The sequence below is a fragment of the Cetorhinus maximus genome, chromosome 11 (assembly GCF_964194155.1).
Source record: "Cetorhinus maximus chromosome 11, sCetMax3.hap1.1, whole genome shotgun sequence".
In the NCBI taxonomy this organism is placed as follows: Eukaryota; Metazoa; Chordata; class Chondrichthyes; order Lamniformes; family Cetorhinidae; genus Cetorhinus; species Cetorhinus maximus.
Window position 1 is genome coordinate 17,065,060 of NC_135889.1, and position 17,115 is coordinate 17,082,174.

General features: G+C 46.5%; 1 protein-coding gene across 1 annotated transcript in view; it reads right to left on the bottom strand.

Annotated features, from left to right (window-relative positions):
- spag16 (sperm associated antigen 16) overlaps positions 1-17,115 on the bottom strand; it is a 1,278,115-nt gene that overhangs the window by 1,122,365 nt on the left and 138,635 nt on the right. Inside the window, exon 8 of the mRNA XM_078551570.1 lies at positions 14,926-14,995. Within this exon, the coding sequence (XP_078407696.1) occupies positions 14,926-14,995 (70 nt within the window). The remainder of the gene's footprint in view (positions 1-14,925; positions 14,996-17,115) is intronic.

Genomic DNA, 17,115 nt, shown 5'->3' on the forward strand with positions numbered 1-17,115 from the left:
AAGTGCCCCACCAGCAGATAATTAGGTCTGATTTATGACTACATGTGAGTGGCGTGCACCTGGCAAGCTTCACTTCATCCACGACTTGGAAGTCTGTAGACTCTGCTTTTTCCTTCCTTTCACACAGTAACTGCTAAATTTCAGGTGCCTGTAGGCCAAGCTGTGCCAAGGCTGGGAATAGAAGGCACGACCAGTAGGAAGGATTGAGACAGGGGCCAGGCTGGAGGGGAAGGAACATGAGAGGGAGACAGGATTGCGGGGGGGAACATAAGAGGTGGGATGGTGAGAGGGAGACAGGACTGAGTGGGGGGAGATGAGAGGAGAGGGGTGAAGTGGAGATAGGTCTGGGGGGGGGAACACAAGAGGGGATGGGTGAGAGGGAGACAGGACTGGGGGGAACACGAGAGAAGGTGAGAGGAGGCATGATTGGGGTGAGGCGAGGGGGTGGCAGTCAAAGAACAGAGTGGAAGAGTGAAAATCTGTGTCCGGGGTCAAGAGTTAAAAGACTGTCCATGGAAGAGTGAAAGGCTATCTGGGGGCAAAAGTTAAAAGAACGTCCAGGAAAGGTTCAAAGACTGTCCTGGGGCCAAAGCCATGCTGTCGGGAGCATATTTCAGAGACTGTACTGGGGCTGAGGCCACGCTGTGGGGAGCATATTTCAGAGACTATCCTGGGGCTGTACAGGCCATGTCAGAGGGCTCTGCATGGCACACATGTCTTGGTCCCTGGTCTTGGGTGAGGAAAGGGCAGTAATGTTAGTGCACGGAATGGTGTGTGGGGTGTGGTCAGTCAACTAAGGAATTTGGTCCTGAGGGTTTGAGTCATGGTATTGGGAGACAGCGGGCACAGTAATGTTCAGGGGAGGCATCTGGATCCTGTATGTTGGTAGCTGAAAACTCATCGGGGGGTATTCGATTATCTCATGGAGGGGGGTTCACAAAAGGTAAGTGTGCATGTGGCCTTGAGAAGGGGAGGGGTCAGGTCAACAAATGGCATGGGGACATCAACTGTGGTGGCTCACATTTGCCAACTTCCCCGTGAGGAACTCATGTTGCATGGACTTGGAGGGAAGTTGCTTTGAAGGTAACCGCCACACTAAACTTTTCTGCCAGTGGATCCTTCCATGCCTGCACTGGGAACCTTTGCAGAATCTCACAATCGATGACACACAAATGCATAAGGGAGGTGACAGATGCTCTTTTCGGTAAAGCTCACCATTGTGTGCAGTTCAGCATAGATGACTCAAGCCAGGCTGCCAGAGCTGTGAGATTCGCTGCAATCTCAGGTTTCCTGCAAGTCCAGGGCACCATCAACTGCACACATGTGGTCTTGAGAGCACCCTGGCAGCAGCCTGTGCAATTCATTAATAGAAAAGGATTTCACTTTCTGAACGTTCAGCTAACTTGTGATCCAGCATGTTTGTGATAGATGCCCAGGGAGCTCTCACGACTCTTACATTTTGAGCCATTCACAGGTACCACAGGTATTTGAGGGACCTCGGTTAAAGGGTTGACTCCTCAGTGACCAAGAGTACTCCCAGAAGACGTGGCTAATGACACCCATTCATCTACCGCAGAGTGCTTCTGAGGAGCGATACAATGCAGCACATTCCTATCCCGTGCTCAATCTCATTCAAACTCAATCTCATTCAAACATCACCTCAACCTCAGTGGTCTATATTGGCACCCCACCATTGCAATTTCCTGCAGTCCAATATCTCTTTCTGAATGCCCCATTCCTCTAACTCTGGCCTCTGCATCCCACCTTTAGTATCCCCATTGGTGGTGGAATGCATTCCTTGGAACTCCCTGTTTAAAAGTCTCCCTTTCCCCCCTTTAAAAACATCAAGGCTCACCTGTTTTTGTAAGTTTTCGATTATCCTCTGAGTATCTTTGTTGCAGATCTATTTGTGAAATACTTCGGGATGTTTATTAAGTTAAAGGTACCAGGTAAATGCAAATAGTTGTAGAATTGCCTACGCCACTCATCCATACAATTTCTGGATCAATGAGTAAGAATGTGTTTTTTGTAAAGCAATAATCCTATCCCATCTGTATTTTCCTTTTCCTTAAGAAGTGGTATTTCAAAACAATAAAGTGTTTAATCTTTGTCGGGCCTGACATTGTTGAGGTTGCAATGTAAACTTTTATCCTGTTTTTTGAAAGTCCAGTTTGAATTGTTGAAATTAATTGATATTTGTATCTAATAACAGCCCTGGGGCTAGAATGACTTGATGGTTACAACTGTTTCGCACCATAACTGGGAGGAAGTCCATGGAATGACACTCCATTCCCACATGCCTATCAGAAAATGGCAGATACTCCGAATCGAGCAGATAGGCTCAACATAAGCTGGAGGAGCAGCACCTGATCTTTCGATTATGCACTTTACAGCCTTCTGGACTCAGCACTAAGTTCAACAATTTCAAACTGTAACCTCTACCCCCTCCCCGCACTACCCCCTTATTTTTTGCTTTCTGACAGCAGCACACCTGCTTTAGACACATCTTTTGTTTCTTTGTTTCTTTTCATACCCTTTCTTCATTCCCTTTGGCTCCGTTTGACTAATTGTCATTCAATGCCTCCTTTCTTCCTAACTATCACAGGCCTTCCTTTTGTCCCTTTCCCCACCCACTCATTGCTCAAATCTATTGTATTTCTAACTTTTCCCAGTTCTGATAAAAGGTCATTAACCTGAAACATTCTCTCTGTGCAGATGCTGCCACACCTAAGTATTTCCAGTATTTTCTGTTTTCATTTCAGATTTTCAGCACCGCAGGTTTTTTGCTTTTCAAATAACAGATACCCACTAGTGCAACGTCTCTGTCATTTCGAAAGAAACCAGTAAACAATCGTGCCTCTTGGGGAGGAATTCCTGCGACTTCTGTTTACAGGGAGCTATACTGGAGGCTGATATTGGATGCTAAAATGGTGTACCAACCTCTATCCTGCTGAAAGTGGGCCCCATTTACTCTAAAATGGAGTCACCCACATGTTTATGAACCTACTGTCACATTCATAAGAAATGGCATGTACTTTCCTGGTAGATACACATAGCAATTATTCCCAATTCTCTTTCAATGCTCTTGGATTCTCAGCAGTTGTGGATTGGAAATTACTAGTGTTATAATCCAGTTAGGGACCATTTACATTTAAAAAGAAATCCAAATACCTTGTTTTAACCAATAGAAGAAAGCCACAAATTTCGCTTTTTTTTAAACAAAACAAACTTTATTGGATATAAAAATAAACACTGCAAATATGATTAAGTTAACACCACGGGTGGTATCGTCCCAGATTTGCACTAAGTGCGGCAACAGGCAGGAAAAATGACGTTTTGGCCGCCGGCTGTAATGGCAGCTTTTCACGCCGTTTCATCCCAAACCTGCCGCATTAATTATGCATTCCCGGCGTATTTGTGTTTCGATGGCGGGTAGGCTCTGATTCGCCTGCCACGCCATCACCTCGCCGCTTCATCGGCCAGGCACCACATTTAAAGTACAGCTGCGCTCAGTGTTGCCAGCCCAGGACTGCAGCAAAGAAGACATGGCCCCAAAAGACAAGATGACTGCAGCCCTCATGTGCCTTTTGGACACCATGGAGGCCCACCGTGATATCCTCTACCCCCGTTCTGGCCGCAGGAGGGGCAGCAACGTTACCACTCCGGCTCGGTAGACGATAGCAGCAGTGGTCAGTGGCAATGCTGCACAGAAGTGGTTGGCCATCCAATGTAGATAGAGGATGAATGATCTCATCCGTGCAGCCAGGGTATGGCAACCATCTCATCACTCTAAACTCGCACACTTAAGCCCATCACACATACACTGGTGTCTCACTTACTGCCAGCTCAAGGGACATCACCACCCATTCTCACACACATACCCTCACATGTCCATCTGGCCTCATCTTCTCTGGAGACTGCGTCCTCAGCCCTCACCATCTTGAGGCCACTTGCACAGATCAACATGTGCCCCCCTACACACTCTGGGTTACCCTCCTTCCCCAATACAGCCCTCGTCTGCAGCCTCTTCCCTTCCCTGAGGTTACTTCTCCCCCTTCGCCAAGCAAGCCCTAGCCCTGCAGCCATTGAAAAGCCACTCACCTAAGGCTGATCTGGTAGGTAGAGGCCTGCCGTAAGCCCCTCTAAAAGTGATGTGGTGCTGTCTGTGAAGCCTGGCGCTGATGACTGCAAGTGCTTACCGAAGCAAGGTAGGCAAACAAACATTAAAGTCCCGAGAGAAGTGCAGCTTGCCAGGTGCGCGTCGCTTCTTATGTAGTGTTGTGAAACACATAAACATGCTTTCCCACCAACGTGGGCGGACCATTCAGCTGGCAGGGGAGTAGTGTGGGGTGGAGGGTGGGGAACAATTCCGGTGGGATGGCCTAATAATGATATGCAGATGTATGACAATGAGGTTCCCGATGTCCGATGGCAGGAAACTCGGCCCGCCGATTGCAAACTGGTTTCACACCATCATGAAACCGATCACGTTATATTGTCGGCTCATGCTAACAAACATGTCTGATGCCAGCGGGCAAGGAAAATCCCAGCCTATTGCTTTTAACTGCATGTTAGGCACACAATATTCTGGCAATAGTACTGAAGACTTGTGCTCCAGAACTTGCTGTGGCGCTAGCCAAACTGTTCCAGCACAGCTACAACACTGGCATCTACGCGGCTATGCTGAAAATTGCCCAGGTATGTCCTGTACACAAAACGCAGAACAAATCCAACCTGGCCAACTACTGCCCCATCAGTCTACTCTCAATCATCAGCAAAGTAATGGAAGGGGTCATCGACAAGGCTATCAAGCTGCACATGCTGAGCAATAACCTGCTCACTGATGCCCAGTTTGGGTTCTGCCAGGGCCACTCAGATCCTAACCACATTACAGCCTTGATTCAAACATGAACAAAAGAGCTGAACTCCAGAGGTGAGGTGAGAATGACTGCCCTTGACATCAAGGCCGCATTCTACAAGATGGTCCACCATCTACAAGATACAAGTCAGGAGTGTGATGGAATACTCCCCACTGGCCTAGATGAGTGCAGCTCCAACAACACTCAAGAAGCTTGACACTGTCCAGGGCAAAGCAGCCCGCTTGATTGGCACCACATCCACAAACATTCACCCCCTCCATGCACATTAGCAACAGTGTGTACCATTTACAAGATACACTGCAGGAATTCACCAAGGCTCCTTAGACAGCACGTTCCAAACCCATGACCACTACCATCAAGAAGGACAAAGGCAGCAGATAGATGAGAACACCACCACCTGGAAGTTCCCCTCCAAGTCACTCACCATTCTGACTTGGAAATATATCACTGTTCCTTCACTGTGGCTGGGTCAAATTCCTGGAACACCCTTCCTAACAACACAGTGGGTGTACTTACACCACAAGGATTGCAGTGGTTCAAGAAGGCAGCTCACCACCACCTTCTCAAGTGCAATTAGGGATGGGCAAGAAATGCTGGCATAGCCAGTGAAGCCCACATCCCCTGAATAAATTAAAAAATGGTTTACTTCTTATTTACCCAAGAATTCTCTTATAAGACACATCAGTCATAAAGTTATTTACTTCTGTAGGGACCACCAATAAGTATGCCACAGTCCTCTGGAAAATTTTCCTCAGCTCCAGCTATTCTCAGAGGTAAAACTTTCATTTACCCTTTCTTGCCATGGAGGCCTCAGTTCCTTGTTCTGGTTATTTTTCCAATACTTCTAAGCTAATCTGCTTGTTACTTTATTTTTCAATTAGACATTGTAAGGCCTATATAGATTTTCCCACTAGCTTCAAACTAGGCAACCTTCAAGTTTCTGTTCTGCACAAAATTCAAACTGAGATTAAGTCTTACCCATCTTCCACATGGTCAATGGTCAAGCTAGTGTTTTACTCTGCTTATGGTGCAGATCTGTCTAACTGTTATTTATTTTTGGTTAACTTCTCGCAGTGAGCTGCAAGCTACATGAGGTCCAAACTACAATTTAAAAGTGCTCTCAGAATCACAGAATCACACAGTGCAGAAGAGGCCCTTCAGCTCATCGAGTCTGCACCAATACATGAGAAACACCTGACTGACCTACCTACCAAATCCCATTTACCAGCCCTTGGCCCATAGCCTTGAATGTTATGATGTGCCAAGTGCTCATCCAGGTGCTTTTTAAAGGATGTGAGGCAACCCGCCTCCACCACCCCCCCCAGGCAGTGCATTGCAGACTGTCACCACCCTCTGGGTAAAAAAGTTTTTCCTCACATCCCCCCTAAACCTCCTGCCCCTCACCTTGAACTTATGTCCCCTCGTGACTGACCCTTCAACTAAGGGGAACAGCTGCTCCCTATCCACCCTGTCCATGCCCATCATAATCTTGTACACCTCAATCAGGTCGCCCCTCAGTCTTCTCTGCTCCAACAAAAACAACCTAAGTCTATCCAACCTCTCTTCATAACTTAAATGTTTCATCCCAGGCAACATCCTGCTGAATCTCCTCCGCGCCCCCTCCAGTGCAATCACATCCTACCTATAATGTGGCGACCAGAACTGCACACAGTACTCCTGCTGTGGCCTCACCAAGGTTCTATACAACTCCAACTTGACCTCCCTACTTTTGTAATCCTCGATTGATAAAGGCAAGTGTCCCATATGCCTTTTTCACCACCCCACTAACATGACCCTCTGCCTTCAGCGATCTATGGACACACACGCCAAGAACTTCCTAGTGTCATGCCGTTCATTGAATACTTCCTTGTCAAATTACTCCTTCCAAAGTGTATCACTTCACACTTTTCAGGGTTAAATTCCATCTGCCACTTATCTACCCATTTGACTATCCCGTCTATATCTTCCTGTAGCCCAAGACACTCGGCCAATCTTTGTGTCATCCGCAAGCTTACTAATCCTCCCCCCCACATAGTCATAAATTGAAACCAGAGAGCCTTCCTAAGCCCCACCCATTTCCATGATGACATAGTCTGCTCTGGGCAATCCTCAAACCAACTTTTAATTATCCTTATTTTAATTATATGCAACAGAGCTAAGACCTCACACTATATTTTTATGAAATATATCAACATGGTTACTTCCTAAAACTTTAAAAAGCTGGACAAAGACTTTAAAAAGGCTGAAGCAATGTCTGCCTATAACCCTGAACAAAAAGAGCTTTCTGGCAATATCAGCGAAGCTGACACCTCATTATTTCTGAAGAGACACTAATGGCCGCTGTGGCTGAGAGACCAAATTCAAAGGGAATTCTACAAAGGCCATCTACATTTCATAAGTCACCAGCAAGTACTAGTCTGCTAGGAGAAATGGCCCTGCAAGCTCCTTTGAAATTCTTAATGGTTGGAACATTAACAATCTCAAGAATCCAGACAAAGGAATATACATCCTTTGTCAAAGCCAAAGTGGACAGGTGGGAGTCATGTGACATGACCATCTAGCAGGAGGGACCTGTAACACTATCTTGCTGTACTTCCAATTAGTCTGCCATTTTCTATATAGCAAGCAGCAGCTCAGAACAAGGCTTCGGTTCAGGTGAATGCCTGGCCCCAATCTACATTGTTTCTACTAAGACTTCTGAACTTCTATATAATCGCCTACAAGATTAATTCATCTCTACATGCCTATCCCATCTTGGAAGTCATCTCTGCTAGAAAAGTGAATTATCCAGCATCAGTCTTCAACCTGCCAACCTTTGAGAAATAATACACCATTGGACTTGGATTTTGGACTCTGGACCCACGTGAAACAATAATTCTTTGCTTTGTGGTCTTTGCCCTGTAAATTCTTTCTTTCTCTATTCACCCCTCTTTTATTGTATGAGTCAAAAGGAGGCTACATTGCGACCCTCCTTTCATGTTTGAATGTGTGCGAATAAACTAACCCTCTGAATTTACACGATCTCGCGTTTGCTGTGGGGTTAGTAATAGAAATTGGATCACATCAAAACTGAGGGGTTGGGAAATACACCATTGCTTGTAAAGTGGGAAATCAAAATCAAAACACCTTTCTGTTTACAGACAGGTGGTGAGAGGAAAAATCAGGACTATCCAAATTAAACCCCCTCCTGTCCATAATATACAATTTATTTTTTGATCTGATGAAGTAAATGGATTTTATAGTCTTTATAGCATTCACTGAATGCTTTTAAACTAATTTATCTCTCACTCCCAAATCAAAACTTCTCAGGATTGCCATTATTGCAAGGAGCGCAGACATCACATCTCTAGTTCCACAGCTATGTAAGCCTACCTGCTGTCTTATAGCTCTCTCTCTTCTGTTCTGACCTTTTTAACCTACAACCTAAAAGTTATATTCCTAAAACTACGAATTATACTCTCAAATTGAAAGGTATGTTCTAAAATACATGAACAATGAACTAAGAGCAGAATTTTCCATTCCAGGACTAAGTCTCGTGGTAGGGGCAGGGACAGGAATGGGGAGCGTTTCCCACCGCAGATGTGTCGAATTTGTGCCGTATAGTGCGATGCTGAACTAATTAATTATGCAGTCAGGGGGTTTCCCGATTTTGTGTGCGACAGGGTGGGCTGGATGGTGCATGCCCTGCCGCCATATCCCATATGGATGCCATATTTGAAAGGCACTCAGAAGGATGAGAAGGCTCACTGATCACAGAGACCGCCGTCCTCCAGATTCAGTGATGCATCCCTGGAACTCCTGCTCAATGCTTTGGAGGTCAGGAAGGGCATCCTCTGTCCAGCGGATGGACGGAGACTGAGCAGACAAACCAACCCTGCATGGGAGGAAGTCTCCAGGGTGGTCAGTGCCCAGGATCTCCACCAGAGGACTGCCATTTAGGGCAGGAAACAGATGAATGACCTCATCCGCTCTGCCAGGGACAGTGAACCTTCAACTACTCACAGTCACCTCACTGAATGATAGAGGGGACATGGACCTTAGTGGCGATGTGATAAAGTGATGCCTTAACCCCACTGCAGTCCACCTAGTCTGCAGGTGGAGAGGCCACTGTGGGTCCCTGACCCTTCCACACAGAGAGCTCAGATGCTGTCTGGCCAGTGGGGTGGGGGGGTCTCAGGCATTGAGGGCACCAGCAAGCACCGCTAATGACATCCCTATGTGAGCCTTATCCTTATATCTGCATGTTTTCACCGCAGTGGAGGGTGCTGCCCCAAAACCCTTGTGGACAACCTGCACTGCATCAATCACATGGCAAAAATTCCAGTGGGTTACTTGAAAGCCCGGAAGCATGAGAAAGATACATGAAATGCAATAGCTCTCAACTCCATCTTTCTTTGCACAGAAAAATTTACAGCACAATAGGTGAGGGAGGGAGAAGATGGGAGGCGGCCGGCCTGACATCAAGAACCTCTCCAACTTCGTGGAGCAGGCAACCCAGCTGACAGGGGAGGAACCTGACTGAACCTATGCAGATGGAGAGGTTGGCAGGCAGCCTCCATCCAGTAAGGATCATGCATGTCACATAGAAACCTAAGGGTCATGCGTTCCTCCAGGTTTGAGACAGCCCATGCAGTACTCGCACTCTCCTCTCTCACTTACAGGTACCAGCAGGAAGACGGCAAGGGAAGATGAAGCCCTGTCCAGCAGTTCCTCCATCCCACAGGGGACTGAGGACATTGAGGAGGAGGAAGAAAGTGCACCTGTAGAGGTATCACAGCAGCCATCTGCACCCTCCATCAGTGCAGAGATACATATCTCGGTGGGTACTAGATGTAGTTCGGGCAGGGTCTCACATTCGGATGGTCACAGAACAGACACGTGTCCACAGCAGGAGGAGACAGGGTCAGCCAAGCACATTGGTACTTGGAGGACTGCTGGGAACGAGGTATCTGCGACATCCGAGTAAGATGGCGAGCCTCTGGGATTGCCTCCACACAAAATGCTGCAAAAGATGCGGGGGAACATCAGGCAGAGGTGGCAGAGGCCTTCAACAGAGTGGTGTGTGAGGCAGAGTCTGTCCACCTGCTCTCTCATGAAGTGGTGCCGACATGTGCATGCATCGAGGTCTCCATGGGAAGGGTGGCGGACGCCATGGAGAACCTGGTCGAGCAGAATGCCCAGTTTCTCCCGGAGATGCGCTCAGACCTGCACCTCATTGCTGTAGCCGTGGATGAGCTTTTTCAGCGACTCTGCAAAAGAGGAACGGGGCATCTCAACTTCCTCCCAGGTGCCCCTTCCCTTCAAAGAGTGTGGTAGGAACCTTTGGGTGCCCAAAGGGAGGAGGGGCAGTTACAGGACACCCCTGGAACTGCCACACAGGGCTCTCAGAGAGTGTCCGGTCCTTCAGAATCCCCCTGGCCTTGACCCTTTCAACTTTGTCCTCTGTGACTGCTGAGGAAGCAGCTGCTCCACAGCAGGGCAGTCAAAGTAAGCCAGGGCCCTCCAGACCTCAGGTCTCCAGAGGACAGCCGCAAAGGTCATCCAAGACAATAGGCAAAACTGGTCAGCAGGGTGCCTCTACCCCTGCTGCGGATGTCGGAGGAGCACCTAGAAGAAGTGGTATGGCACAAAAGTTTAAGAAATTGTGATTTCACATGTGGTTGCACAGGTGCACTATGATTGTTAATGTTATGACACTTTTGTAAATAGAGTACACTTGCACTTTAATGGGGTCTGATGTGGTTTATTTGCCTTAACCTGCTCCCCCCTATTCCCAGGCTGGGTCTATGTACCCCGGAATCATGCATGTGTAGGGAGGCAAAGGTATTTGCTAAGGCCCTTGCAAGCCATGTCGAGAGGTCTCCTGGGCATGTAGAGTCTTTGCCCTTCATAAGCCCATCTATTCCAACACCCTAGCATGTAAGTGCTGCATCTTGGGGTTCCCCTTCAGCTATCCAGTTGAATTGACCTGCAACTCTGCCCAGGCCACATCACCCAAATCCCATGCGGCATCTTGAGACCTCCACGAGGCTATGCATAGTTGCGAGCAGCCATGGAGCAAGTAACATTTGATGTCGAATCCAATACCTTTACCCCTCCCCCTGTGGCCCACACCCTGCCCCCATAACCAGTAACCCCACCAGGCATAACATTTGACGTTCCCACAATGACCCTTCAACCCAACCCCTTCACCCTCCATCCCGTTCAGGTCAATGTCCACGTTCCATCCCTACGTTCCCAAGGGAACAGCAGATCTGCCCCACCACTCATTCTGCCACCCACAGAATCCGCTTCTCCCCACCAACAACCCTCAGCGTCCCTTCACCCGACATTAAAGGACCCTCAAACTTCCATTCTACCAACTCCCACTGCCCCCTTTAACTAGCACCATCTCTTCCTATCACCAATTCCTTCACTATGCCCCACAGGACTCATTAGACTCCTCCCTCTGAACTCCTTTCCCCTCTTACTCCCCCATGTCCATTCGCACCTGCACAGCTTCAGCCATCATCCCCCCCAAACCCCCACCACCCCCACACCAGCACAGCACTTCCCACCATCCTGTTCCATACCACCTCACCCATTCCACAACCCCTGCAGCATCTCTCCCTTTCCCCTACCACCTCCCAACCTCCCCCGACCCTTTCTCGGCCTCCACACCCATCCCAACTCTTCATTCTTCTCCTCCCAGTCTAATCCTACCACAACCACCCCACCCCCAGCACAGACCACCACCGCTCAACAGTACCTCATGCAGCTGTCCACCTGCAGCTTCAAGATCCACCCCCAGGAAGCTCCTGTAGCTTGAAGACCCACCACCTGGAAGCACCTGCAGCCTGAACATCCACCCCCTGGAAATTGCTGCAGTAAGAAGATTGACATGGTTGATGCTCCACCCACCCACTGTTGCACGTGGTGTTCCAGGGTCCATGGTCACTGGAAGCCTCCATCTTTCCTTCCAATCTCTGCAAGCTGCCCCAAGCCTTCTTGAAGGTAATTCCGACATGCGCACGCCACATTGGTCCGGACGTGTTCCGGACCGTCATGATATCCCGCAGGCATAAAAAATTGGGCGGGGGGGAGATGATTCTGGTCAGGCCTTCATCTGCATCCCATTAATGGGATGCAAAACGGTTTCATGCCAACCTCTGGCGGGAATAACAACCTGTCATATGGGCAGGAGCACAAGTTCCCGCAGTCATTTTAAGCCAGCGGGAAACTGATATTTTAGTTCCCGCTAAATTGTTTCCCCAACTGCCCACCATTAAACCTGCCAAGGGGGGACTGGAAAATTCCGCCCTAAGTATCCGCAACACTAGCAATTTCTAAAAGGAAAACAGTGAAGGCAGGGGAGAGGAACACAATGCCTCCTTAGGTTTGAAGTAAATTTTTACAGAAGCAATTTATGTTATCAGAAAACAACTGAAACTAGCCAATTAGCATTTTGTGAAGCCAAAAGCCATTAGCTATCTTGGACAAAATGCTGGTTTCATGTCAAAGAATACAGTAGTTGATGGTATCTATGTCATGGTCATCAGTGAAATTAGAGTTCTGTTGAGAAAAATCATTGATTGATGGGCCCAATGTTCTGCAGCAAAAACATGAGGATATCCTTGTGGTCTGGACAGCACCCTAGATTGAAATGAGATCTGATTCAAACAGGCTGTATAAAGGGGTTGGACATGGGGGCTGAGAGAAGGGGAAGTTTCTTCAAAGAGCTATGGATCTTTGCAATTCTCTACCCCAAAGGTATGCATGCCCAATCTGCATGCCCAATCATTGAATATATTCGAGGCGGAGATTAATACTGGGAATTGAGAGATATGGAAAAGGTACAGGAAGGTGGAATTGAGGTACAAGATTAGCCATCATAGTATTGAATGATGGAGCATGTTCAAAGGGCCAAATAATCTGTCCCTGCCCCTATTTCTCATGGGAGGGAGGAGCTGGATAGCATGGGACGTGGTGCAGCATAAGAGGGATGGCGGCACGGGGAGGAGAAGAGAGCATAGGAGGGAGGGGGCGGCATGGAAGGGAGGGCCAAGGTAGCACGGGACCGGGCATTTTACCAACAGTGAGACCGGAAGTGTACAGGCTGCCTGCCCCAAGGAGGCAGGCAGACAATTGCCATACGTATAGGCCCAATTAGTGACTTGTAATAGTGCCATCTGGGGAGATGGCCTCCCAGAGGTTAAGGTTTTGTGAAGTAAAAAGTGGGCCACATGTAGCCTTCCCTGTCCCAATGATTTCCCCAGAGAGATTTCCCATCCAGCACTTGGCGCTGTATTTTCCTTCCCTACCTGCCCCAAGCTCTCCTCCCTGCCTCTGATTGGGCTCGCAGCTCTTGTGGGTGGGTCACTGTCCTTAATTGGTTGGCAGCCCAGCCACTTATTTGGCTGTTACCCATAAACTGTGGCCCTGGGTTCCACCATTGGCCAAAGTGGGGTCACCTCTGCTTCCAGCCCCAGAACCCTTGCCGCCTTGGCAAAATCCCAGCTCAAGTTTCTAACAACATAGGCTTATTAATTCACGCCAAAGATTTATTGCAATTTGACCCCAGTAAATGCCAAACTTAAAAATTGCAAATGTTTAGCTACAATCTCAACATTGCTGGCCAACCTTAAGCAATACTAATACATAATTATTTTTTTTTAAATTCTATCATCAAAAGAGAAGAAAACAGTTAAATGAAACTGTCTGGCACGACAGCTGGCATCTTCATAATTGTTTATTTAACAATTAATAAATGCTCTTAAAAAGGAGGCATTGTCAGTATCTGACATCTAAAGTTATTTTTAGAAAAATACTGCATCAGCTTAAAATGAATAGCAACTGTTAAAATCTATGTGGCTGATGTCTGGCATCATTTATGGCTAACTATCAGGTGGGGTTTTATTTACATGTAAAAACAATTATGGGCAGAATTTTCTGCCTGTTGGGCGGGCGGGCCCAACCCAATCTTTGTCGGGCGTGGAGACGATCCCCGCTGGAGAAGCGGACCCTGCCGCCATTTTACGTGGGCGGGCCAATTAAGGCCCGTCCAGCGTGACGTCCGGCAGGAAGCGCTATGCGGGGGATATTCCCCAAAAGTGAGAGTGCGCTCTTTCGCGCATGCGCACGAAAGAGCACACATCTCCCTGAGGCTAAGTGCTGCCTCAGGGAGATCGCTTCCATGTTGAAAAATATTAAAAATAGAAAAAACAACGCTAAAATGTCCCCCTCATGTGACATAAGATGGGACATGTTCATAATTTACATAATAACTTTATTAAAAATTTTATAACCCTGCATGCTGGCATGCTGGGTTATAAAACTTTAAACTTATAAAGTTTATAGCTGGGTTATAAAACTTATAACTCATCCAGCCGGAAGATGTTTTATCTATTTGCCGCCGGGGCTCCTGGCCTGCCCGCCAACCTTAAGGTTGGACGGGCAGGTCCTTTAATTGTATAAATGATCCTGTCAATGGCCTCAATTAGCCATTGACAGGTCGGCGGGCCCGCAGCTGATTTTGCTGCGGGCCTGCCTTCCTGAAGATTTAAATGGGGCGGGATGACGTCGGGGGTTCCACCCAATGTCATCCCGTGTCATTTTACGCGTCGGCGAAAGGGCCCCGCCCCCTGCTCGCCAATGGCAACATTCTGCCCTATGTGTACATAAACAAAAAACATATAAGAGTTAAAAGAATAGATACTTTGCAGACGCAAAATACCAAATCTTTCACCTCTTTTCCAACTCATGCCGTTTTTATCTTCATCTAATGCTCCAGAATTACTTTTCTATATAACTGTGAATTGTAATCAAAACCTTAATAACCATTCTATGAAAATAATCAATGGTTTCAATTTGCATTTCTAATGTAATTTCCTCATACCCATCAAATAAAGACATCATAACTAGTAACTTTAATATTAAACACCTGGTCACAACAAATATTTTCTCCTGAAACAATGATCTGGTTGTTGGTATGCAGAGAGTGCACTAATACCTTAACCACCCAGTTTTAAAGAAGCATTTAATAAGTGTTACCCCGCTCAATTCATACCTGAAGTCATAGCAACTGGCAAATCCCATCCACTTTCTATGGCACGTAACGCTGCTTGCAAACCTGACACCTGTAAATAAAATGAAGTTATTTAAATTGAGTTTTTTTTTAAACAGAAAATAAATTTCACACTACTTCCTATGATAGCTTGTTGCTGGAGTAGCTGCAGAAGTCATTTAAAAAGTTGTGGCAATAAACTGATGGGAAAATACAAATAACATTATTAGCAAAAACGTACACATTTTAAAAAAATTACAGCTAACTTTATGTTATCAAGTCTTGCTATTGTACTAAGATTTCAAATCTATACTGCGGTTTGAATATGAATAAATATGCAAACCTGATGCACCACTTCAACATGCAAAATATGTGATACGCTAAACTAATTAAGCTTTTAACATCTTCAAATGTGACATTCAATGTGAGCCAGGCATTGATGTTTGACTTGAATTGTTTAGATTTGTCACTTATCTAGACTGTCAGATGGTTATGCCGTCAAAGTAGGATTTATTTGTACACAGTTGTGAATCTGCTATTTGTTTTTCCAGATATTTCTTTTATTTTGAGATCCAGAGGCACAGTTAATACATAAAATATGCTATTCGGCCCAACCAGTCCATGCAACAAATATTTTCATATTTTTCCACTTACAGCAATAAAATAATTAGAAACATAGGAACAGAAATATAGACCACTCAGCATCACAAGCACCCTCCGTCATTCAATCAGATTATGGCTGAACTGTACTTCAATTCCATTTGCCTGTCATGAATCCATATTCCTTAATACCCTTGTCTAACAGAAATCTATCACACTCAGTCTTGAAAATTTCAACTCAACGCATATCAAAAACCTTTTACATGATAGAGTTCATAATTTCCAGTGCCCTTTATGCAAGTTGTGTTCATAATGTAAACCTTTAAGTCTTGGTATTATTCCAGTGAATTTGTGCTGTGCCTGCTCCAAGGCCTATATGTAGTTTCTGATGTTCAGTGCCCAAAGCTACAACACAGGACTACATGCATGCCAAACAGCATAAGCAGCAAGTGATAGACAGGGCTAAGCGATTGCACAACCAATGGTTCAAATCTAAGCTCTGCAGTCCTGTCAGTTGTGAATGCTGGTGGACAATTAAACAACTCAATAGAGGAGGATGCTCTACAAATAACCCCATCCTCAATGATAGAGGAGCCCAGCACATCAGTGCAAAAGATAAGGCTGAAGCATTTGCAACAATCTTCAGCCAGAAGTGCCAAGTGGATAATCTATTTCTGCCTCCTCCGAAGGTCCAATTTAATTCACTCCACGTGATATCAAGAAATGACTGAAGGTATGGATACTACAAAGGCTATGGGCTCTGACAACATTCCAGCAATAGCACTGAAGACTTATGGTCCAGAACTTGATGCACCCCTAGCCAAGCTGTTCCAGTACAGCCACAACACTGGCATCTACCTGGCTATATGGAAAATTGCCCAGGTATGTCCCGCACACAAAAAGCAGGACAAATCTAACCCAGCCATTTACCGCCCCATCAGTCTACTCTCAATCATGAATAAAGTGATGGAAGGAGTCATCAACACTGCAAGCAGCACTTGTTTAGCAATAACCTGCTCACTGATGCTCAGTTTGTGTTTCGCCAGAGACACTCAGCTCCTGACCTCAATACAGCCTTGGTTCAAACATGGACAAAAGAGCTGAACTCTGGAGGTGAAGTGAGAGTGACTGCCCTTGACATTAAGGCAGCATTTGACCGAATGTGGCATCAAGGCACCCTAGCAAAACTGGAGTCAGGGGGGAAATTCTCCACTGGTTGGAGTCGAACCTAACACAAAGGAACATGATTGTGGTTGTTGGAAGTCAGTCATCTCAGCTCCAGGACATCACTGCAGGAATTCCTCAGGGTAGTGTCTTAAGCCTAACAACATTCAGCTGCTTCATCAATTACCTTAATTCCATCATATGGTCAGAAGTGGGGATGTTCGCTGACGACTGCACAATGTTCAGCACCATTTGCTACTCCTCAAATACTGAAGCAGTCCATGCCCAAATGCAGCAAGACCTGGACAATATCAGGCTTGGGCTGACAAGTGGCAAGTAACATTCGTGCCACACAAGTGCCAGGCAATGACCATTTTCAACAAGAGAGAATCTAACCATCGCCTCATGACATTCAAAGGCATTACCATA